At 46.5% G+C, this 25,788-nt stretch overlaps 1 protein-coding gene across 10 annotated transcripts in view; it reads right to left on the bottom strand.

Annotated features, from left to right (window-relative positions):
- The window catches only part of fars2 (phenylalanyl-tRNA synthetase 2, mitochondrial), a 612,336-nt gene that overhangs the window by 218,270 nt on the left and 368,278 nt on the right, over positions 1–25,788 (bottom strand). For all 10 annotated transcript variants that reach the window (XM_072510013.1, XM_072510016.1, XM_072510012.1 and 7 more), the window contains one exon: positions 2,145–2,305. In XM_072510013.1, the coding sequence (XP_072366114.1) occupies positions 2,145–2,305 (161 nt within the window). The remainder of the gene's footprint in view (positions 1–2,144; positions 2,306–25,788) is intronic.

Raw genomic sequence — 25,788 nt, 5'->3', positions numbered from 1 at the left:
GATGGCTTTTGTTTCGGTGCAACATCGTGGGCCGAAGGGCCTGTACTGCGCTGTATTGTTCTATGTTCTATTTAAATGCGATAAATGGGTTATCTAATGTGGCTCAAACTTGAAAGTTGATTGTTCCCAAATCAGCTTTTAGTAATAACATGGATTCTTATCAACAACTGTTTTCACTCAATATGAAATTGACAAACTCATTTGTTACCAAGATCAAAGGTCAGTGGCAACCAACATGCACAAGAAGACCCACAGCTGTTTTTTTATACATTTATATACATATAATTAATCTTTCTGATTCTATTGTTTTTGAGCAGTCATTCTGTTACTTTTAAGAAACCACCTGTTTGATAGATTTTTGATAAGCCAATCAAAGTTCCTCAACTGTCAAGTATGGCAATTCACAAAGAGCACAGAACAGCTATAGTCCTGGCCATACTTTGACAATGATTATTTTTGATTATTTGTAGGCCCACATTCCTCCATTCATTTTCCATAAATTTTTACTTGTTTTCTATTGATTCAAGTTTACTATTATTACATTATAAAAAATAGTCCAAAGAACTTGGAACCACCAGTAGAAGATGTAATGTAATAAATAAGAAGGAATTAAATAAGAGAAAGAGTAATGCTTCATTTGCTAGAGGTACACAATGTCACAGATGGTTCAAACATCATGAGCCATGCATACCCACATTTCTTATATGTACAAATTCACCAGGCTAAGCTCCTTGCTGGGTGTAAAGGTTGTGAAAACTGCTATTGTATTGTAGAAATTTCAAGCCAGATTCTTAGTCAACCTTGCTAATCTAGGCAGACTGCACTAACATGACTGCATTAAATTTGAGGTGGAATTTTTCCAATGCCTTGATTTCCATACACTTAGCTTCTACTATTTAATTATGCGTGCATTCATAGGTATTGTAAAGTTACATAAGGATGACTTCAATTATTTAACTTAGATTATTTGGACTCACGACTCTAATTATGTAGAACATTTTAAATTGATAGAAAAGGTGAACCAGCTTTTAATAGATACAATTTGTGGAGTTCAAATAAACAGTGGCCCAGGAGTTGTGGTTTCTTGTATTTTACAATTACTGAAATGGAATGATACAATGTTTGGAGCTATTCGACCCTACAGCATTCACCTGTTTCACATTGGTATGATAGTGAGCAGAGTTATATAGGCTAAATTATAGTCCTTGAATTATGGTGATGCAAAGCTCCATGCCTGTCCGAGTTTATTTTTGCTATGACTTCTAAAATGGTAATTGAGGTGCAAGAACAAATGTGAAATTGAGTGGGCTGGCATGTCAAAGTCTCAATTTGCTTTATCATAGAGTGGCAGCATACAAGTAGATGATCGAGTTGAGTTCTCGATCAGGTTAAGTGTGGGACAGTACTGAGTGAAAGTCAAGTTCTGCCCACAGAGGGAGAGAAATTCATGGGACAGATTTCATTGCCTATTATCAGGACCTCCAACAATTCTTTATAAACCAAATGGATGCAGCCTAATACCACAGTGATTTTCTGCTTTGACTGGCAAGGGGTTCCAAGAAAAATGGAAGGAAGGGAGAAATATGTGCAATGGTATGAAACAGATGATATCAAATCAGCAGGCCATTTTACATTTCTCAATTTTCATTTCTAATGACTTCAAAATTGGAAATAAAAATTAAGAGAGATATACAATACAAGGGGCTGGCAATTTGCTACCACTGATTTTACAGTGTCACAAAAAGTTAAAATTACCCCCCCCCCAATGTGTCAACCTGGATTTTCCTCGCAAACCTCCTTGGTCTAAGGGCCAATTAAACAGCAGTTTAAGCAGTGATCTGCAAGTTGTTTTTTGCTGTGATAATTTTATTGCAAATGGGTCAATTTCTTGGGACTTCTAATTACACTGTGGAAATATCATCCCAAAGGACTGTAGCGGTTCTACGAATACTATCCCCAGGAAGTTATGGAAGGGCCAGTGTCACCGGCATCCTAAAAACAAATCATTACAATTGCAAAGGTTAACAACAAGCAGACAATTGGCTGGAAAAAAACAAATCATAACTGATTAATTATAAACATTGGTAACTTATGGCACACTACTTCTGTTACAAATCATTGATGCAATAGTGTGTGCTTTTAACCTGAAATGTGACTTTCTGGTCCATATGGGTAACCTGGAACTGTTTGGAGAATCGTTCATCTTCACTCCAGAACAAACGGATGTCTGGTATTGCATACAAAATCATCGCTAGCCGTTCTAGCCCCAGGCCAAAAGCATATCCAATCCTGTCTTGAGCACCAGCTGCAATCAGAAAAAGAACGAAACAAAGGTCTTGTCAACATTAATGACAAAACATCCAGTTACCTTTCAGACTACTTAAAAAGCGTAAGGCACAATCTTGCCAATAACCGATCAGGTGATCGACTAAAGTATGAGTAGGTAAAGGGCAGAAGCAAGTATAATCTTGACCAGACTTCTTTACACACAGCAACATAAACATGTTTGACAAGAGGCTTTATTTTATCTGTTATGAATAATTAATATGGCTCTATCATCTGGTCTGACACCATTTTCTTAGATTTGCTCAGGTTAACCCGAGTGGGTTTACAATATCTTTTACTTGCCATAAATTGACATTTTGTGATTGACTTAAAGTTAGGTTTAGTCAATATGTACTAAATTTCTTTTTACGAAAGGTAAACCATCTGAGGAAAGTTTTCAGTGAGTACAGCATTATTTTATTTCAATTATTTTATTGTGGTCCCTCTACAGGAAATATTTTGCAATGGTATTAGCAATTAATATTACTGTACACAATGAGGAGAAAGGAATACATTGTATCTCATTAACCCCCCCAAAAATAAGTTGTTCCAGTGACAGTGAGGCTAGTTAATGAGTAGCTGATCCATACACACCTAAAGTCCCCACACTAGTATCCTGAGTTAGCTGATTTCAGCTGAGGTAGCAGTTGAGGCTGTACAATTGACTTCAGCATTGCTGGACTGGGGAGTGTGAAATTAGGTATTCAAAGTTTATCTTTATTACTATTACTTAGAATTTTACAGCATTGGAACAGGCCATTCGGCCCAACAGGTATGTACCAGTATTTATGTGCCACATGAGCTTCCTCCCACTCTACTTCATCTTACCCTATCAACATGTATCTTCCTCATGTATTTATCTACATTCTCCTTCATTGCATCTGTGATGTTCATCTCAATCACTCCATGTGCTAGAACATAGAACATACAGCGCAGAAGGAGGTCATTCGGCCCATCGAGTCTGCACCGACCCACTAAAGCCCTCACTTCCACCCTATCCCCGAAACCCATTAACCCCTCCTAACCTTTTTTGGTCACCAAGGGCAATTTATCATGGCCAATCCACCTAACCAGCACGTCTTTGGACTGTGGGAGGAAACCAGAGCACCCGGAGGAAACCCACGCAGACACGGGGAGAATGTGCAGTCTCCGCACAGACAGTGACCCAGCGGGGAATTGAACCTGGGACCCTGGCGCCATGAAGCCACAGTGCTATCCACTTGTGCTACCGTGCTGGTGAGTTTCACATTCTCACCACTCTGAGTGTAGAGCTTTTTCCTGGGTTCCTCGTTGGATTTATTAGAGGCTGTATTAAATTTATAACCCCTAGGTGTGGACTCCCAGAGGGAATTAGTTGCCTTATACTGGCGAGTTTGGTGGCTGGATGAGGGGACGTTTAATCAGGCAGGAGAGTGGTGAGTGGGGACAATGCCCCCTTTCTGTTTTCACCCCAATTAAGTCTGTGCTGGGAAGGCCCAGAGGTGGCCATACCGTTCAGCCACCAACTAAGGCCCATGCCCTGCAAGTAGACCGGCCCTCAGAGGACAAAAAGGAACTGTATCGTTACTACCAAGGTCGCTCCGATAAGGATAAGGCTGCTTGTCAATGATCATTCCTTAGAGATGGAGGTGGATACAGGAGCTGACGTTTCTGTCATCGGGGAACAGATGTTTCAGCATCTCTGAACAGGTATTGTGCCCTTAAGCCTAATGGACACCACGGCCAGATTAGCCTCGTACACAGGAGAACCGTTGAAGATTATGGGGTCCATCACAACCCCGGTGTTTTATGGATAGCAATCGGCAAGACTCCCACTCATAGTCGTGCAAGGATCAGGACCAAGTCTCATGGACAGGGATTGGTTCCAGAAGATCCAACAGGGCCCGCTGGAAATGTTGAAATTAGGGATCGGTGGCTTGTTATTAACAAATATCCCAAAGTATTTCAAGAGGGCTTCAGTAAAATGAAAGCAGCAGGGGCCAAGGTATATGTGGATCCCGAATCTTTACCAAAATATTTCAGGACTCAGTCAGTCCCATACTCTTTGCTTGCAAGTGGAGAGATGGAAATCGAGCATTTGGAAAGCCGCGGAATGTTATAGCCAGTACAGTTCACAGAATGGGCTGCATCAGTCGTTCCTACCCTCAAGCCTGACAAGTCAGTTCTACTTTACAAACTTTTTTCTTTCTTTGTTCTTTCAAGTTTTCTTTGTTCTTTCAGGTTTTCTTTGTTCCTTCAGGAAGTGTAGAATATTGTAGTTTAGTCGGGCAGCATGGTCGGCACGGGCTTGGAGGGCCGAAGGGCCTGTTCCTGTGCTGTACTTTTCTTTGTTCTTTATTGTTGACAAAGCCTCACGACTGGATCGATACCCCATGCCATGTGTAGAGGATTTGTGTGTCAAATTGGCAGGTGGTCAAACCTTCACAAAACTGAATATACGTCATGCCTACCTCCAGTCGAACTAGATTAAATATCCAGAAAATAAATCACAATTAACATCCATATGGGCCTGTACAAATATACACACCTGTCATTCAGAGACTCGTTGGTATGTGCTATCTTTCAGCGTTTCATGGAAAATATTTCCCAAAGCTTGCCTAGGGTGGCAGTGTATCTCAATGACATATTAATCACAGGGGCCACTGAACAAGAGCACCTAGCAAACTTGAAGGAGACCTTGAAGCGATTTTCTAATACAGGCGTATGTCTCAAGAGAGAGAAATGCATCTTCCAGGAAGGCAAAGTGATCTACCTCGGGTACCGGGTAGATAGGAAAGGCCTACACCCCGTGGAGAATAAAGTCAAGGTCATCAAGGAGGAGCCGACCCCGCCAAATACAACAATTGAAATCTTTTTGAGGACTGATAAATTACAATGGAAATTCATCCCAAATTTGGCCATCTTGTCACCCCCACACAAGTTACTGAAAAAACAGCAAAGGTGGTCATGGCAGGCACTGCAGGTTGAAGCCTTCATGAACGTTTTTGTGAGGGCCACGAAGAATCCAGCACGAGTTTTAAGGATACAAAGTAATAACATTTATTTACAATAACATATATATATAACAGCAGCAGCAACTTCCCTTGCTGCACTCTCCTTCCTGCTGGTTCCAAACTGGCCAGCTTTATTTATACTTGGAGTTTACTAATGGTTTCTCCGCCCCACCTCATTGGGGAAGCTCATACTCCCACAGGATTGTGGGATTGTCATTCGTCCCCAGCCGATGGTAAGAAGGCAGGTTATAACAAACGTAAAACAGCAACTGCTGTCCTCGAATATACCAAACCATTATGACCCCAAAAACATCTAATGCTGACGTGTGATGCCTCTTCATCTGGAGTGCGTGCAGTCCTCTCACATCGATGGGACGATAGCACGGAGAAGCCAATTGCATATGCATCCAGGATTCCGCTGGATACTGAGCGGCATAATCGCAGATTGAAAAGTAAAGGCTGGCTGTTATCTTTGGTGTGGAAAAGTTCCACCAATATGCCTTTAGCCGATGTTTTGTAATCATAACAGACCACAAGCCTTGGCTGGGACTTTTGGAAAAAGATAAAGCAATTCTCCCCATCGCCTCGGGAAAACTCCAACTAAGATTTTGTACCCACGGCATACCTGACGCCTCGTATTCGATAATGGTACTGTCTTTACCAGTGGGAAGTTCCAGGCATTCTTGAAGTCAAATGGCATCAAGCACATCCAGATGGTGCCGTACCACCGACGTCCATTGGGCTGGCAGAGCAGGTGGTACAGACATTCGAGAATCGAATGAAGAAATAGCCAGCTGGTTCCATGGACACAAGCTTGTCTCGATTCCTGTTTGACTACTGAACCACACCTCAAACCACAACGGGAGTTGCCCTGGTGGAGTTACTGATGGGATGAAAACCACACACCAGGCTGAGTCTATTGCCCAATTTGGCAGGGAAGGTGGAATCGAAGCAGGAGAGCCAAAAGAGGAATTACGATGCCAGGAGATGCTGTGTATGTATGGCACTTTGGGAATGGCTGCAGTTGGATCCACGGAGTTGTGTTGGAGAAGACAGGACCCGTCTCTTATATTAAAAGTCAAAATCCAAGGAAAGGCCGCAAAATGCACTTGTGCACCTGGACCACCTGAGGAGAAGAGAGCTCACTACAGTGGAAACTCCATTCCCAACGCCAGTCGTGACCACAACTGGCACAGGGTCTCTGTCCATGGGGGCCCCTGGATCATTCCCCCCGATAGTGAAGACTTTGGATCTGAGATGGAGGCTGAGGAGACTCTAGAGGTCAGCACCGAGGACGAGCCCCTTCCATAACCCTCAAGCGCTAACTGAAGAAGCGGAGGTCTCATGTCCATTTCACGCCTCCTGATCCGGCTCCGCCTGTCACACAGACTCAGGGCCCAGTGCCAAAAGGTAGAAGAGGTTCCATTGCCACGGGAATGAAGGGGAAGCAATGGAATTGAGTGGGGAAGGATGTTATAACCCTCACGAAGACCAGCGGGGAATCGCTGATTGATCAACCCGTGTGCTTTGTAGAGTATAAGTTCCCGTGTTGAGTGGGCAGAGGCCTTCCCAATAGGGGCTCACTGGCGGGGCCTTAAATAGCGACCCCAGACCGGCAGCTTCCGATAGTCTCGGACTGGGACATTTGTTCTGTACGGCACGGCCGCAGCTTTGTTTGCGTTGGAAAATTAACCTGTCCTGTCTTTTAGCCTGCGCCTCCTGGAATTATTACCGTTAGCAGCTTGTTGTCTTTCTCAGTGTTAACTACACCCCAAATTTAGTATTCTCCACAAAGACTGGTATTATACTTCTGATTTCCAAGTCAAATTATTTATCTAAATGGTGAACAACAGTGGTCCCAGCATTGTAAATCACCACTTCCCATTGTTGCTCGTCTGAACTATCTTTAATCCCTACTCTGTTTTCTGTTTCATAGTCAATTTGTAATCTATTCTGCAAATTGACCTCAAACACATTCTCTGATCTTTGTCATGAGTCTACTATTTGGTATTTTATCAAAGGCCCTTTGAAAATCCATGTATATTTCATCCATTACAGTACCCTAGTCAACTCTTTCTGTTACTTCAAAGAATTCAATAACGTTTTTAATTCTTTTGTCATATACGAACATTACTGGATAGGTCAGCATTTGTTACCCATTCCTAATTGCCCCATAGAAGGTGTTCATGAGCCACCTTCTTGAACCGCTGCTGCCCATATTTTGGTACACTCAATGCTGTTAGGAAGGGAGGGTTTCAGGATTTGGTTTCACGGACAGTGAAAGAACTGTGATACAGTTCCAAGTCACGAGTTCCAAGTGGTATTGCCATGAATCTGCTGCCTTTGTCCTTCTGGCTCATAGAGGTTGAGGGTTGCTATCAATGCATGCAATATACACAGCTGCCATTGTGCGCCGATAGTGGATGGCATGAATATTTAAGATGATGCTCACTTTTGAAATTTGTGGTGACGATTCTGCATTACATTTTCGGTACCTGGATGTTTTTGTATTACACCTTCTTTACCACGCTAAGCTAACTGGTGGATAGCTCCCTGAAGTTAGCATCCTTCTTGAAAGTAAGGGATAGCATTCGCAGTTTACCAGATTTTATGACACTATTCCCTTTTCTATTGAACTTCCTTACACACACATGCACACATATATTTTATGTATATTATGTAGAGATACATAGTCGTGCCTCTGCTACTGATTGTTATCTTCATATGAATTAATGCAATTCATCCATTCTCTAAGTTTGACTTGTTAATAAATGATCCCTTTTTTATCTTATATATCTTTTTTCAAAAGCTGTTTTCTAATGTCATGTCCACTCTAGTCAAAATGAGTCAATATTGAACGGCAGTATTTAATATTGAGGAGCCGTACGTCAGTGGTAGGGAAATTACTGGAGAGAATTCTTCGACACAGGGTCTGCTCCCATTTGGAAGCAAGTGGTCGTATTAGCGAGTGGCAGCACGGTTTTGTGAAGGGGAGGTCGTGTCTCACTAACTTGATAGAGTTTTTCGAGGAGGTCACAAAGATGATTGATGCAGGTAGGGCAGTGGATGTTGTCTATATGGACTTCAGTAAGGCCTTTGACAAGATCCCTCATGGCAGACTGGTACAAAAGGTGAAGTAACACGGGATCAGAGGTGAGTTGGCAAGATGGATACAGAACTGGCTAGGTCATAGAAGGCAGAGAGTAGCAATGGAAGGATGCTTTTCTAATTGGAGGGCTGTGACCAGTGGTGATCCGCAGGGATCAATGCTGGGGCCTTTGCTGTTCATAGTATATATAAATGATTTGGAGGAAAATATAACTGGTCTGATTAGTAAGTTTGCGGACGACAGAAAGGTTGGTGGAATTGCGGATAGCGATGAGGACTATCAGAGGCTACAGCATGATTTAGATCGTTTGGCGACTTGGGCGGCGAAATGGCAGATGGAGTTTAATGCGGACAAATGTGAGGTAATGCATTTTGGAAGGTCTAATACAGATAGGGAATATACAGTGAATGGTAGAATCCTCAAGAATATTGACCGTCAGAGAGATCTTGGTATAAGGTCCACAGATCACTGAAAGGGGCAACACAGGTGGAGAAGGTAGTGAAGAAGGCATACGACATGCTTGCCTTCATTGGCCGGGCATTGAGTATAAAAATTGGCAAGTCATGTTGCAGCTGTATAGAACCTTAGTTAGGCCACAATTGGAGTATAGTGTTCAATTCTGGTCGCCGCACTACCAGAAGGATGTGGAGGCTTGAGAGAGGGTGCAGAAGAGATTTACCAGAATGTTGCCTGGTATGGAGGGCATTAGCTATGAGGAGCGGTTGAATAAACTCGGTTTGTTCTCACTGGAACGAAGGAGGTTGAGGGGCGACCTGATAGAGGTCTACAAAATTATGAGGGGCATAGACAGAGTGGATAGTCAGAGGCTTTTCCCCAGGGTAGAGGGGTCAATTACTAGGGGGCATAGGTTTAAGGTGCGAGGGGCAAGATTTAGAGGAGATGTACGAGGCAAGTTTTTACACAGAGGGTAGTGGGTGCCTGGAACTCACTGCCAAAGGGGGTGGTGGAAGCAGGAACGACAGTGACATTTAAGGGGCATCTTGACAAATACATGAATAGGATGGGAATAGAGGGATACGGACCCCGGAAGTGTAGGAGATTTTAGTTTAGATGGGCAGTATGGTCAGCGCAGGCTTGGAGGGCCGAAGGGCCTGTTCCTTGCTGTACTTTTCTTTGTTCTTTAATGGGTGTGACAGGGGTCTCCACCAAGTGTTGCCCCTTTTAGGGAAGACCCGGCATAATAAGTGCCACTCCTCAGTTACAAGGACCATGGGGGTGAAAGTCCAGCTCGTGGAGACCTCCCAGAATGGCTGTGCCATCAGGAAAGTGGTGGTTGTCATTGTTATGACACCCATCCGAGGCCCAGAATGACTGCTGGATCCAAGGCCACAGGTGAGTGATGATGGGGGATTGGTGTTGGTGGTGTTGTGGGGAGGGAAACAAGGGCGTCAGCGGCAAAGTTCGTGGGTGTCTCTTAGTCCCCTACTTCCGATGTCACGTCCTTTGATCACATATCGACTGCCTTTGAATGAAGAAACCTTCCGTAAGTCCACAAGCAACTCTGCCAGGTTGTACTCAACATGCTCCCCGCATGGTGGTTCCCACACCTGCCTTTAAAATAATACCAGTGACAGCAGTATGAGGGCCTTAAGTGGGCATTAATTTACCATCTTAGGTTCACGAGTGGTGATGGGATGGGAAGGCCGTCCACAGGCCTTGCACCACAAACTTAATTGGGGTGAGACAGGTAGGCGACAGGCAACCCCATCTGCCACCCTTCCTCTTGATTAAATGGCCCCGGCCACCAAAGTAGCCACGGGGAAGGGTATAAAATTGCACCCAATAATGTTTACCTTTCTTTGGCATTACCTGAGCTTATCATGTGTTTTCCTCAATGGTCCTATCCCTTTTGTTATTTATGTGCCTGGAGAGCACTATTTCTTCTTGCATTCTTTGATATCAATTGTAATTCCTCTTTGACTTTCAGAACCTGTAAATGCCCTTCTCAGTTCTGTTGCGTGTGAGATACGAAAAACCCTGGGCTTCGGCAAGACCTCTCCCATGCAAATTAGCTGGAGTTGCAACTTTGCAAGAAGCAGTCGTGCACCACCAAAAGTGTTCTTTTCTCACTGTGCTATTGGAGCTGGCAGACCCCAAATGACAATATTAATGAGGAAGACTCAGACAGAAGAAAAGCCATCCTTGTGATTTTCAAACAACTATTGTTCGGCAAGTGGAAACGATCACATGATATTAGGTACTTTAGAAGTTTAATTGTGTGACAATTTGCAGAACCGCTGACTCCCAGTCTTAATTCCCATTGTTTCAGAAACCAGATTGTTTAACTTGCAGGACAGTTTTTATAGCAGTTAGAGCCTCTTTAAAAGGATGATTTTGGAAATGTGTGTATACAGTTGTTCAACAGTCACAAATAGTGATTGTATTGGAGTCAGTGTTTTTCCCAGGGGAAAAATGTTTCAGCTACTCAGCTAAAGGCAGTAATATTTTTTGGTGGCCAAATTATTGCATCTTCCACTTGTGACTGAAAACCAATTTGCACTCATGGCTTTGCTGACTGAGAAAATCCTGCCATTGGAGGATTGGTAGAAACCACGGGCTGGATTCTTCGATCTTGCGGCTATGTTTGCAGGATTGGTCTGGTCTTACCAGAAAGTCAGCGACGCCGCCGCACCGATCCTCTGTCTGGTGGGGGGCTTGCAGCCGTGCAGCGTACAGCTCCCGGCTTTACCTGCAGATGCAGACGCAGAATCGCATGCGCACGGTGGCGGCCTGCAGCGGCCGCGACATGCAACATGGCGCCAGCCGTGCATGGACCCGGCCTGCCAAAAGCTGCCCCCCTGTAACCAGCCTCGCCATCCCCGAACCACCCCATGAGTCCCCCAGCCCCAACGAAGGCCCCCCTGCCAGCGGAATGGCTCCCCCCGACTGTGGCAGCAGTGGACTCAGTCCGCAGCTGCCATACGAGGTCCCCGAATGGTGTGAGCAGACGCGCCCCACGCCGTCGGGGACTCGGCCCATTGGGGGCAGAGCTTTGGGGGAGGGCCTCAGGTGACGTCCTGAGGCCGTCCATATGGCGTGCAGCATACTCCCGTGAGCATCGCTTTTAAGGGGCTGGAGCATTGCAAAAATGGCACCGTCCCCGATTCCGCCGGAAACGGGGATTCTCCGGCAGAACGCGATTTCGGCAATCCCACCCCACCTCTTTCCTTAAAGTGCCATGTTTTATATACTCACGCTTGCCTCTGCATTTGGAGCTGCTTTCAAGCTCAGGACATGAATTTAAATTCAAGTTAAATTCTCAACATGCATCAAAATATTAAATAGACCAATGCTATATAATAGTGTGGGAAGCATTGGGTCGTTGGTGCCCCGATCATACCTGTCTATATTCCTTACTTACGAATCTATAAATGTTAGCAGGCTTTTTGCCATGAGGTCATAGAAAGGGTATACCCTATCCATACTTGATATTTAGATTTGCACAATTGATAGTATAGGATCAAGAACACACATGTTAGCTTATTCATCTCCTTCTTGACCTGGGGAAGCTGTGGCAAAGCTATGGTTAATTACAACATTCACATTGCCACCCTAGCTGAGACTAGCTAATTAGCACAGATCACTGAGCTATTGCCATGCTTTTATTAGACAAGAATATTCCAGTAAAATACAAGGACATTGGAGTTTGATAATGAAGTTTAATATACCTCAGTGACCCATAGCGACGTGTTCTAAATAGGATAAATTGTTTTACAATTTTGGGGATTAGGGTTTCAAATATGGCCACATTATCTGCACCATGACTGCCAGAGCAGCCTAAAGATGTGGAGAATAAGTTTGATCTTAAATATTCCAGTAATTTCAAAGGGTTATATGCCATGTATGCTCTGTCAAGTTGTATCAGGCAATGAAGCAGAAAGGACTTCAAAAGTAACGGACTCCTTTGGGCTCCACAAGAATGCAGTGAGGTTTTGCTGTCCCTCGGATAATCAGTTCGCTTTCCCCCCAACCTCCTCTCATCACCTGCCAGCTGTCTTGGTGGCCAGACTGTCCAATATTGTTCAGGCCTGGAGCTGTCAAGCTGTGGTGGATAGTCCATTTGGGGTATTTAAGTTTTCTAGTCACATGGTGGTGAGACGTAGCCACTGAAAGGACTTGTAATTCTCATGGGCAAGGATGCATGGGTGACTGATGCACTCTGTCGGTCCGCTGCCTGAAAGTCAGAAGCTACCCCATTTTGCTCAGATAGTCTTACTATGAGAAGCACAGTAGCTAATGTCTATAGACCTCCATCCAGAGAGGAGTTTACTTATTGAACTAGCACTCTTACAACAACCATCGTGACATGGAGGATTAAGGGGGGAATCAGAAGTCCTCTCCAGCTAGGAAAAAGAGGAGAGGTAACACTTGGCCTCGGTCAGCTTTTGAAAAGATTCACTGGAGAAAGGCACGAAAGACCAAGCATAACCTCCTGAAGATACAGCCAGTTAGAATAAGTGCAACTCAATACAAAGCCCACTAACAGGAACAGCATGGGAAACCCTAATACTGTCTTCCTTAAGAGAAATGAAATAAAATTAAGCTGTGCACTGTAAGATTTCTTATAAATATTTTTTTGCTCGTTCACTAACCAATTATAAAATAAACATATTTAAAATTTGTATTTGGCTTCATCTCCAAACGTTAGCCTTTTGGAAGGCTCAAGATGCGCACATAAAGCTTCTTGCAAGATTTTTTTTTTTTTAACAAATATTTTATTGAAATTTTTTGGTCAACCAACACAGTACATTGTGCATCCTTTACACAATATTATAACAACACAAATAACAATGACCTATTTTATAAACAAAAAATGAATAAATAATAAATAACAAAAATGAAAACTAACCCTAATTGGCAACTGCCTTATCACAAGTAACACTCTCCAAGAATATAATTTAACAGTCCAATATATAATTATCTGTAGCAACGACCTATACATATTATACAGTATATAATAACAACCCTGAGAGTCCTTCTGGTTCCTCCCCCCCCCCCCATCCTGGGCTGCTGCTGCTGCCTTCTTTTTTCCATTCCATCTATCTTTCTGCAAGGTATTCGACGAACGGTTGCCACCGCCTGGTGAACCCTTGAGCCGACCCCCTTAGAACGAACTTAATCCGCTCTAGCTTTATAAACCCTGCCATGTCATTTATCCAGGTCTCCACCCCCGGGGACTTGGCTACTTTCCACATTAACAATATCCTGCGCCGGGCTACTAGGGACGCAAAGGCCAAAACATCGTCCTCTCTCGCCTCCTGCACTCCCGGCTCTTGTGCAACCCCAAATATAGCCAACCCCCAGCTTGGTTCGACCCGGACCCCCACTACTTTTGAAAGCACCTTTGTCACCCCCATCCAAAACCCCTGTAGTGCCGGGCATGACCAAAACATATGGGTATGATTCGCTGGGCTTCTCGAGCACCTCGCACACCTATCCTCCACCCCAAAAAATTTACTGAGCCGTGCTCCAGTCATATGCGCCCTGTGTAATACCTTAAACTGAATCAGGCTTAGCCTGGCACACGAGGACAATGTGTTTACCCTGCTTAGGGCATCTGCCCACAGCCCCTCCTCGATCTCCTCCCCCAGCTCTTCATCCCATTTCCCTTTTAGTTCTTCTACCATAGTCTTCCCTTTCGTCCCTCATTTCCCTATATATATCTGACACCTTACCATCCCCTACCCATGTCTTTGAGATCACTCTGTCCTGCACCTCTTGTGTCGGGAGCTGCAGGAATTCCCTCACCTGTTGCCTCGCAAAAGCCCTCAGTTGCATATACCTGAATGCATTCCCTTGGGGCAACCCATATTTCTCGGTCAGCGCTCCCAGACTCGAAAACTTCCCATCCACAAACAGATCTTTCAGTTGGGTTATTCCTGCTCTTTGCCACATTCCATATCCCCCATCCATTCCCCCCGGGGCAAACCTATGGTTGTTTCTTATCGGGGACCCCCCCAAGGCTCCAGTCTTTCCCCTATGCCGTCTCCACTGTCCCCAAATCTTCAGTGTAGCCACCACCACCGGGCTTGTGGTGTAGTTCCTCGGTGAGAACGGCAATGGGGCTGTCACCATAGCCTGTAGGCTAGTCCCCCTGCAGGACGCCCTCTCTAATCTCTTCCACGCCGCTCCCTCCTCCTCTCCCATCCACTTACTCACCATTGAAATATTAGCGGCCCAATAATACTCACTTAGGCTCGGTAGTGCCAGCCCCCCCCTATCCCTGCTACGCTGTAAGAATCCCTTCCTCACTCTCGGGGTCTTCCCGGCCCACACAAAACCCATGATGCTCTTTTCAATCCTTTTAAAAAAAGCCTTCGTGATCACCACCGGGAGGCACTGAAACACAAAGAGGAATCTCGGGAGGACCACCATCTTAACCGCCTGCACCCTCCCTGCCAGTGACAGGGATACCATATCCCATCTCTTGAAATCCTCCTCCATTTGTTCCACCAACCGCGTTAAATTTAACCTATGCAATGTGCCCCAATTCTTGGCGATCTGGATCCCCAGGTAACGAAAGTCCCTTGTTACCTTCCTCAACGGTAGGTCCTCTATTTCTCTACTCTGCTCCCCTGGATGCACCACAAACAACTCACTTTTCCCCATGTTCAATTTATACCCTGAAAAATCCCCAAACTCCCCAAGTATCCGCATTATTTCTGGCATCCCCTCCGCCGGGTCTGCCACGTATAGTAGCAAATCGTCCACATACAAAGATACCCGGTGTTCTTCTCCTCCTCTAAGTACTCCCCTCCACTTCTTGGAACCCCTCAACGCTATCGCCAGGGGCTCAATCGCCAGTGCAAACAATAATGGGGACAGAGGGCATCCCTGCCTTGTCCCTCTATGGAGCCGAAAATATGCAGATCCCCATCCATTCGTGACCACGCTCGCCATCGGGGCCCTATACAACAGCTGCACCCATCTAACATACCCCTCTCCAAAACCAAATCTCCTCAACACCTCCCACAAATAATCCCACTCCACTCTATCAAATGCTTTCTCGGCATCCATCGCCACTACTATCTCCGTTTCCCCCTCTGGTGGGGCCATCATCATTACCCCTAACAGCCTCCGTATATTCGTGTTCAGCTGTCTCCCCTTCACAAACCCAGTTTGGTCCTCGTGGACCACCCCCGGGACACATTCCTCTATTCTCATTGCCATTACCTTGGCCAGGATCTTGGCATCTACATTTAGGAGGGAAATAGGTCTATAGGACCCGCATTGTAGCGGGTCCTTTTCCTTCTTTAAGAGAAGCGATATCGTTGCTTCAGACATAGTCGGGGGCAGTTGTCCCCTTTCCTTTGCCTCATTAAAGGTCCTCGTCAATACCGGGGCGAGCAAGTCCACATATTTTCTATAGAATTCGACTGGGAATCCATCCGGTCCCGGGGCCTTTCCCGCCTGCATGCTCCTAATTCCTTTCACCACTTCTTCTACCTCGATCTGTGCTCCCAGTCCCACCCTTTCCTGCTCTTCCACCTTGGGAAATTCCATCCGATCCAAGAAGCCCATCATTCTCTCCCTCCCATCCGGGGGTTGAGCTTCATATAATTTTTTATAAAATGTCTTGAACACTCCATTCACTCTCTCCGCTCCCCGCTCCATCTCTCCTTCCTCATCCCTCACTCCCCCTATTTCCCTCGCTGCTCCCCTTTTCCTCAATTGGTGTGCCAGCAACCTGCTCGCCTTCTCCCCATATTCGTACTGTACACCCTGTGCCTTCCTCCATTGTGCCTCTGCAGTGCCCGTAGTCAGCAAGTCAAATTCTACATGTAGCCTTTGCCTTTCCCTGTACAGTCCCTCCTTCGGTGCTTCCGCATATTGTCTGTCCACCCTCAAAAGTTCTTGCAGCAACCGCTCCCATTCCTTACTCTCCTGCTTCCCTTTATGTGCCCTTATTGATATCAGCTCCCCTCTAACCACCGCCTTCAACGCCTCCCAGACCACTCCCACCTGGACCTCCCCATTATCATTGAGTTCCAAGTACTTTTCAATGCACCCCCTCACCCTTAGACACACCCCCTCATCTGCCATTAGTCCCATGTCCATTCTCCAGGGTGGGCACCCTCCTGTTTCCTCCCCTATCTCCAGGTCTACCCAGTGTGGAGCGTGATCCGAAATGGCTATAGCCGTATACTCCGTTCCCCTCACCTTCGGGATCAACGCCCTTCCCAGCACAAAAAAGTCTATTCGCGAGTAGACTTTATGGACATAGGAGAAAAACGAGAACTCCTTACTCCTAGGTCTGCTAAATCTCCACGGGTCTACACCTCCCATCTGCTCCATAAAATCTTTAAGTACCTTGGCTGCTGCCGGCCTCCTTCCAGTCCTGGACTTCGACCTATCCAGCCCTGGTTCCAACACCGTATTAAAATCTCCCCCCATTATCAGCTTTCCCATCTCTAGGTCCGGAATGCGTCCTAGCATCCGCCTCATAAAATTGGCATCATCCCAGTTCGGGGCATATACGTTTACCAAAACCACCGTCTCCCCTGTAGTTTGCCACTCACCATCACGTATCTGCCCCCGTTATCCGCCACTATAGTCCTTGCCTCGAACATTACCCGCTTCCCCACTAATATAGCCACCCCCCTGTTTTTCGCATCTAGCCCCGAATGGAACACCTGCCCCACCCATCCTTTGCGTAGCCTAACCTGGTCTATCAGTTTCAGGTGCGATTCCTGTAACATAACCACATCTGCCTTAAGTTTCTTAAGGTGTGCGAGTACCCGTGCCCTCTTTATTGGCCCGTTCAGCCCTCTCACGTTCCACGTGATCAGCCGGGTTGGGGGACTTCCTACCCCCCCCCCTTGTCGATTAGCCATCCCCTTTTTCCAGCTCTTCACCCGGTTCCCACGCAGCTATATCTCCCCCAGGCGGTGCCCCCCCGCCCATCCCCTCCCATACCAGCTCCCCCCTCTCCCCAGCAGCAGCAACCCAGTAATTCCCCCCTCCCACCCCCCCCCCCCCGCTAGATCCCCCGCTAGCGTAATTCCTCCCCCCATGTTGCTCCCAGAAGTCAGCAAACTCTGGCCGCCCTCGGCTTCCCCCCGTGACCTCGGCTCGCACTGTGTGACGCCCCCTCCTTCCTGCTTCTCTATTCCCGCCATGATTATCATAGCGCGGGAACCAAGCCTGCGCTTCTCCCTTGGCCCCGCCCCCAATGGCCAACGCCCCATCTCCTCCACCTCCCCTCCTCCCCCCCATCACCACCTGTGGAAGAGAGAAAAGTTACCACATCGCAGGATTAGTACATAAAACTCCTCTTTCCCCCCTTTTTAACCCCCCTCTTCGCCCCCCACATTCACCCCACCACTTTGTTCAAACGTTCTTTCTAATAACCCGCTCATTCCAGTTTTTCTTCCACAATAAAAGTCCACGCTTCATCCACCGTCTCAAAGTAGTGGTGCCTCCCTCGATATGTGACCCACAGTCTTGCCGGTTGCAGCATTCCGAATTTTATCTTCTTTTTGTGAAGCACCGCCTTGGCCCGATTAAAGCTCGCCCTCCTTCTCGCCACCTCCGCACTCCAGTCTTGGTATACGCGGATCACCGCGTTCTCCCACTTACTGCTCCGAGTTTTCTTTGCCCATCTAAGGACCATCTTTCTGTCCTTAAAACGGAGGAATCTCACCACTATGGCTCTAGGAATTTCTCCTGCTCTCGGTCCTCGCGCCATCACTCGGTATGCTCCCTCCACCTCCAACGGACCCGCCGGGGCCTCCGCTCCCATGAACGAGTGCAGCATCGTGCTCACATATGCCCCGACGTCCGCTCCCTCCGCACCTTCAGGAAGACCAAGAATCCTCAGGTTGTTCCTCCTTGCGTTGTTCTCCAGTGCCTCCAACCTTTCCACACATCGTTTCTGATGTGCCTCATGCGTCTCCGTCTTCACCACCAGGCCCTGTATGTCGTCCTCATTCTCGACTGCCTTTGCATTCACGACCCGAAGCTCCCGCTCCTGGGTCTTTTGTTCCTCCTTTAGCCCTTCGATCGCCTGTAGTATCGGGGCCAACAGCTCTTTCTTCATTTCCTTTTTGAGCTCTTCCACACAGCATTTCAAGAACTCTTGTTGTTCAGGGCCCCATGTTAAACTGCCACCTTCCGACGCCATCTTGGTTTTTGCTTGCCTTCCTTGCCGCTGTTCTAAAGGATCCACTGCAATCTGGCCACTCTCTCCTCCTTTTTCCATCCGTATCCAGGGGGGATTCCCTTCTGGTTTACCGCACAGTGTTTTTAGCCGTCAAAATTGCCGTTGGGGCTCCTATCAAGAGCCCAAAAGTCCGTTTCACCGGGAGCTGCCGAAACGTGCGACTCAGCTGGTCATCGCCGCACCCGGAAGTCGGCTTCTTGCAAGATTAAAGTATCCACTTAATGCAACAAGATTTTTGCCCATGGTCACATTATTGTTGAATTAGATATGGAGCAATTAAGATGAACTGCACATGCAGGATCTGCCGACAGGAAAGATCAGTGACATTGGCCCAAGAGAACATCCAGACCTAAAATTTCTACTAGTTCCTAATTTTGATGATGGATCGTTCCCCAATCTACACCTGCCTTTTCTAGGTTAACAATAAAGTGGGCAAAACCACTGTTGACGTCAGGGTGTATGATACTGAATCACAGACAGTAAATAACATCTTCACTATGCTGAACATTACTTCTTACAGTCTATCCTCGGGGACCAATGCAACATAATTAAATTCAGCCACGTCCTATGTGTCTAGCATGTATATTTTAAAGCAACAACAAATAAGAATGTTCCTTCTGTAATGGGAATTAGGTACGATCAAGTAGTCTTTTTCTGATTTTGTTACCCTAACTGCTGTAAACTCTAGTTTACAATGCATAGAGTTTTCTCATAGCTACATTGCTCCAAAATAATTGGTGCACTCTTGCATTTCTTGCTTCTTTCTTATTTTTCTGATTAAGTTCTTGAACATTTTGTTGTACGTTTTACTCAATACACCACTGAAGATTTGCTCTCATGGATATGTACAGCAAAATGATAAAACACTCTTTCTGAATGCATTTACAATGTGGCCACACTCTTAGGCAGTCCCTCCAGATTGAGTGAGGATGACCTCTTCCACTCTGGGGTTGTGGTTCCTCAGGTGACTTAAAGCACTCTGCCACTGGTGGGGCAGGTAATGTTTGACGAGGTGGGTGTGATGCTCAGATTTTGTTGCGCTTGGCCTTCACATGGGCCTGTCGGAAATGGTTGGCAACTTTGTGAATGTTTCTTCTCCAGTTGGATGATCTCAAGCAACAGATTCACACAAATCAGTGGGAATGTAGCACTTTTTCAGGGAGGCTTTCAGGGAGTCCCTGAAAGGTTTCCGTTGCCCTCCTGATAACCGCTTGCTGCGACAAAACTTGGGAGTAGACAGCTTGGTTTGGGGGGGCGGTGTCAGGTATGTGGATGATGTGGCCTGCCCAACATGGCTGATTAGCCATAACCAGTGCCTGTCCACTGAAGATGTTGGCCTGAGAGAAGACACTGATATTAGAGCGCCTATCCTGCCACTTCCATTTTGTGGAGGTATGGCTGGTGATAATTTTCCAGGGATTTAAGGTGCCTGGTGTATTTTGTCCATGTTTCTGATGCATACAGGAGAGCAGGCAGCACTGTAGACTATGAGCCTGATGCCAGGTTTCAGGTTCTTCTCATCAAATACTAATTTCCTCAGTCGGCCAAATGCTGCGCTGGCACATTGGAGTCAATGTAGAATTGCATCATCAATGTCTTCCCTGACTGAGAAGAGGTTCCCAAGGTATGTGAAATGATCCATGTTGTCTCATGGTTCATCATGAATCTTGATAGCTGGGAGCAGCGTTGCACAGCAGGAGCAGGCTGGTAGAGGACCTTTTGTCTTCTAGCCTAAGGCCCATTCTTTCAAACACATCAGTGAATGCAACGATAGTTTGGAGATCGGCCTGTGAATTTGTACATGTGTCATCGCACACAGTGACCAGGGCAATAAAGGAACTGCACCAGGAAACATAAGGGAGCATTCAGAAATCTGAGATGATATAACTCCGAAGTATTGTAATGCAGTCTGTTATTCAAATAATGAATTAGCCCTTTCATGAAGTTTCTGTGGTCTATACAACTTGTGGTGCTATTTAATATTCTGAAAACACAAGGCGGTAAATCGGAAATTAAAGGTGTAATGGCAAGAGTCAAAATCCAATTGATTTGATGATTCAGCCATTCTTATTCCTGGGCCTAACGCATGTTTTCACCAGTTATAAGATGTTCTATACAAATTGGAACATGAAAATTATTAAGTTATCCTGTTAGCTGTGGCATGGTTCGCTTATTTGCACATTGTAATCAGCTCCATTAGTTTGGCATCTATCCATCTTGGGAGATAATGGACTGCACTCAGGGTGATGTTGCTTCTGCATTGAGCATCGTCTGTTGTGGCTGGAGTGGCTGATTCGTGAGTGGCAGTCCCTTCTGCAGCAGGCACAGATGCAAAGTGTTGGCCCGAGGTCGACTGATGAATATTCCCTCCAGCAGAGCAGGCTCTCTTTACGGTCATCTGGTCATTTCTTTTTCTCTGTTTTTTCAACAACCTTCCTCACTTGTCTCCTGGGACTCCGGTCAACAGCAACGACCATCCCAATCAACTTGAAGTCTCACTTGCAGACATCCTTGTATCACAAACATGGTGTCTTGCCGATAACAAGCTCGCCGTAAATCATGTCTTTGGGCATGTGGCCATCGTCCATTCAGCTCACATGAACCAACCAATGGGGCTGCCACTGACTCAAGACAACAAACATATTGGGGATCCCTGCACACTAATACACATCCACATTCAGCACACTTTCTTGCCAGGAGATGCCCAATATCCATCTGAGGTTGCAGAGGTGGAAGTTGTTCAGCTCCTTTTCTTGGCTTGCATAGGTTGTCTGTGCCTCACTAATCTAAAGGAGGGTGCTCAGAACATAAGCCTAGTACACACAGTTTGCTGTGATCAACGTGCGACTTCTCAAGTTTGACATGACAGCTGCAGCCTTGGTACTCCTGGTGCTAATTTCTGCATCAAGGGACAGGTAAGCTGGTAATTGTTGTTCCAAGGTATGTGATGCTGTCAATGGAAGGTGCAGTCTCTACTCCCTGGCCCATATCTTTCTTCATCTTGACACTGATTATCAGTCCAAACCCCTTGCAGGCTCAGCAGAACTCATCTGCAAGCTGTTGCAAGTGAACTTCAGTATGGATGCCAGTGCAGCGTCATCAGCAAACAGCAACTCATGGACTAGGATATTATTCACTTTGGTCTTGGTGAACAGTCTTGTCAAGTTGAACAGTTTGCTGTCAGTTCTGGCTTACAGGTAGACACCATCATTTGATTTGCTAAAAACATACACTAGCAGCATGGTGAAAAATATGCCAAAGAGAGTTGGTGTCAGGAATTGGTGTTAGCCCGTTGCTGAATTTGACAGCTTGTGATGATACTTTGTTGAGCCCAAATGTGGTGGACTTGCTGTCCAATTCCTCCATTGCAGAAAAGGCTGGAAAGGCACTGAGAGTTTCTTCTATGACGATGTTCTCCATTTCATCGAGTTCAAGATAGTGCTCCATCCACCTTTTCATACTGAACTAATTTCAAATGCTCTTTCCTATCCCTTCTGGGTTTTTTGTGTGCAGACTTGTTATGTTTGCATCATTTTAGAATATCTTAGGTACTTTGTACCCATCACTTTGTTCTACCTGCAAAACCTCACAAAAGTGACCCAACGTTTTATTTGTGAGTTTAGCCAATGAGTGTCAGAAATTTTTGATCAAGTAGAACATCACATCCATTCCTGTTCCTGTCTTTACCAGGTACACTTTCTAGCAGCCGACACTGCCAGCAATCAGTAGTGGAGCCATGGTTAATCTATTTTCAAATCCAAGGTTGTCAAAGTCAACTGCAGCATTTCAACTGTTGCCTCAGCAGAGATCACTTAACCAGTACAGATCAGGGTGAAATTGGGATTTTCTCACCTGCATCCCTTTGGGGAATATCTCATTTAAAAATGTTTTGATTATTTGATTTATTTTGTAACTAGCTATTTCTTAAGTTGTTTTTGACATTCCTAAGATTCAACTTTTAGATAGAAGTGTTGTCTTTTTTTAACGATTAAGCCAAGAGCAGGGATTAGATTAGAAAGAATTTTGATGGTACACCTTATTCAAACTCATTGTGCTCATCCTAGCCAAATTCAACATAAAAGCTACAGGCCAGGTGAACTTCATAATTCAATTTGGAGTTTCTAAACCCTGGCCCATAACACCATCTCCTACAAAAGAGGATCTAACCACCGCCCCTTGACATTCAATGGAATTACCATCGCTGAATCCCTCACAATCAACATCCTGGGGGATTACCATTGATCAGAAATTGAACTGGACTAGCCATAGTAATACTGTGGCTACCAGGGCAGGTCAAAGGCTAGGAATTCAATGGCAAGTAACTCACCTCCTGACCCCTCCCAAATTCTGTCCACCATCTACAAGGCACAAGTCAGGAGTGTAATGGAATACTCTCCGCTTGCCTAGATGAGTGCAGCTCCAACAACACTCAAGAAGCTCAACACCAATCAGGACAAAGCAGCCCACTTGATTGCTCCCCCTTCCACAAACATTCAAACCCTTCACCATCGATGAACAGTGGCATCCATGTGTACCATCTACAAGATGCACTGCAGTAACTCGCCAAGGTTCCATAGACAGCACCTTCCAAACCCACGACCAATACCATTAAAAAGCACAAGAGCAGCAGATACCTGGGAACACCACCACCTGGAGGTTCCCCTCAGGATAGTGTCTTGGCCCAACCATCTTCAGCTCACCATCCTGACTTGGAAATATATCACGTTCGTTCACTGTCATTGGGGCAACATCCCGGAACTCCCTCCCTAATAGCACAGTGGGTGTACCTACACTTCAAGGACTGCAGCGGTTCAAGAAGGCATCTCACCACCACCTTCTGAAGGGCAACTAGGGATGGGCAATGTGCTGGCCTAACCAGCGATGCCTACATCCCATAAATGAATTTTTAAAGAGCCAGACAATCAATCACCTGCAATGTTTTTTTCCCACCTGGATCACTGCCTCTGGTGTCATCCAAGAATCTATCCTTGTCTCCCTGCTATTTCCCATCTACATAATCTCAAGCGCAGGGTGGAATTCAATGTAACTGTTGTGGGTTTAGCCCACTAGTTTGAGAACTAGTGGGAAACATATGTTATTTTTGAGGGGGAGGCCCAACCAGATTATGTGCATGCCAGATGCTAAACTGGCCAGTTCAAACCTTCCCCAGGATTGAGTATCCCCGGGCAGAAATTTCGCCAACTAAGTGCTGCCAGCCAACATAGGCAGTGTCATCAGGAGCAGTGGCTGCAACGGGTAATGTACCCAAGGAATGACCACAGTTGAGTGAGGGCAGAGGTGTGGGGGCAAGAGAGAGGCTTGTGGACCGGGGATGGAGGCAAGGGCAGGCAGAGGCCTTCAGTGGTCATCCCTGCCCTATGCTGGGTCCCTTGATCATGTATTTAAGTGTCTTTGAAAGAGTGACCCCCTTGAGAAGGCCTCTGGCAAACCTAACAGGGTTTACATGGCAGCCTCCTGGAGGTACAGAAAAGTTGTGCCTCTTGAACATAATCTCTGAGCCACCATATGAACGCTGACAACACGCCACTCTACCTCAGCACAGCCTCTTTCAGCAGCTCAACTGTCGCTACGGTGTTTGCTGCTTACTGGATGAGCAAGAATTTCCTCCAACAAAATATTGGGAAGACTGAAGTCATTGGGCGCGATTCTCCAGCCGTGTTGTGCTCTCACTTGAGCGCAACGTGGCCGGAGAATGCCAGGAAAGTCCTCCAGCGGGCCTCCCGACAGCCTCCGTGAATCCTGGGATTCTCCGGAGTCCCGTAAGGTGTTGGAGTCGTAATCCCGCCCCAAATGGGCGGGAATGAATAACGCTTGCAGAAATAGGTCGTAAACCTACTTACGACCTACCAGCACGGGATCTAGCAGCCTCCCTCAATTCATTGGCCTCCCCAGGGAGGCTGCAGCCGGGCGCCGATCAGTGCTGGTCCTCAGAAACGTGGACCAGGCTTCTGGGTGCGGCGATGACCAGCTAAGTCGTACGTTTCGGCAGCTCCCGGTGGAACGGACTTTTGGGCTCTTAATAAGAGCCCCAACGGCAATTTTAACGGCTAAAAGCACTGTGCGGTAAACCAGAAGGGAATCCCCCCTGGATACGGATGGAAAAAGGAGAGGAAAGTGGCCGGATTGCGGTGGATCCTCTAGAGCAGCGGCAAGGAAGGCAAGCAAAAACCAAGATGGCGTCGGAAGGTGGCAGTTTAATATGGGGCCCTGAACAACACGAGTTTTTGAAACGCTGCGTGGAAGAGCTTAAAAAGGAGATGAAGAAGGAGCTGTTGGCCCCGATATTACAGGCGATCGAAGGGCTAAAGGATGAGCAAAAGACCCAGGAGCGGGAGCTTCGGGTCGTGAAGGCAAAGGCTGCCGAGAACGAGGACGATATACAGGGCCTGGTGGTGAAGACGGAGATGCACGAGGCACACCATAAACGATGTGTGGAAAGATTGGAGGTGCTGGAGAACAACGCGAGGAGGAATAATTTAAGGATTCTTGGTCTTCCTGAAGGTGCAGAAGGAGCAGACGTCGGGGCATATGTGAGCACGATGCTGCACTCGTTAATGGGAGCGGAGGCCCCGGCGGGTCCGCTGGAGGTGGAGGGAGCATACCGAGTGATGGCGCGAGGACCGAGAGCAGGAGAAATTCCTAGAGCCATAGTGGTGAGATTCCTCCATTTTAAGGACAAAGAGATGGTCCTTAGATGGGCAAAGAAAACTCGGAGCAGTATGTGGGAGAACGCGGTGATCCGCGTATATCAAGACTGGAGTGCGGAGGTGGCGAGAAGGAGGGCGAGCTTTAATCGGACCAAGGCGGTGCTTCACAAAAAGAAGATAAAATTTGGAATGCTGCAACCGGCAAGACTGTGGGTCACATATCAAGGGAGGCACCATTACTTTGAGACGGCGGATGAGGCGTGGACTTTTATTGTGGAAGAAAAACTGGAATAAGCGGGTTACTAAAAAAGAACGTTTGAAACAAAGTGGTGGGGCGAGTATGGGGGGCGAAGAGGGGGGAAAAAGGGGGGGAAAGATGAGTTTTATGTTATTAATCCTGCGATGTGGTAACTTTTCTCTCTTCCACAGGTGGTGGTGGAGGGAGGAAGGGAGGTGGAGGAGATGGGGCGTTGGCCATGGGGGGCGGGGCCAAAAGGGAAGCGCGGGCTT

This window comes from Scyliorhinus torazame, chromosome 6, assembly GCF_047496885.1.
Source record: "Scyliorhinus torazame isolate Kashiwa2021f chromosome 6, sScyTor2.1, whole genome shotgun sequence".
Taxonomy (NCBI): Eukaryota; Metazoa; Chordata; class Chondrichthyes; order Carcharhiniformes; family Scyliorhinidae; genus Scyliorhinus; species Scyliorhinus torazame.
The sequence above is the reverse complement of the archived record's forward strand: the minus strand, read 5'-3'. Positions and strand labels throughout refer to the sequence as shown.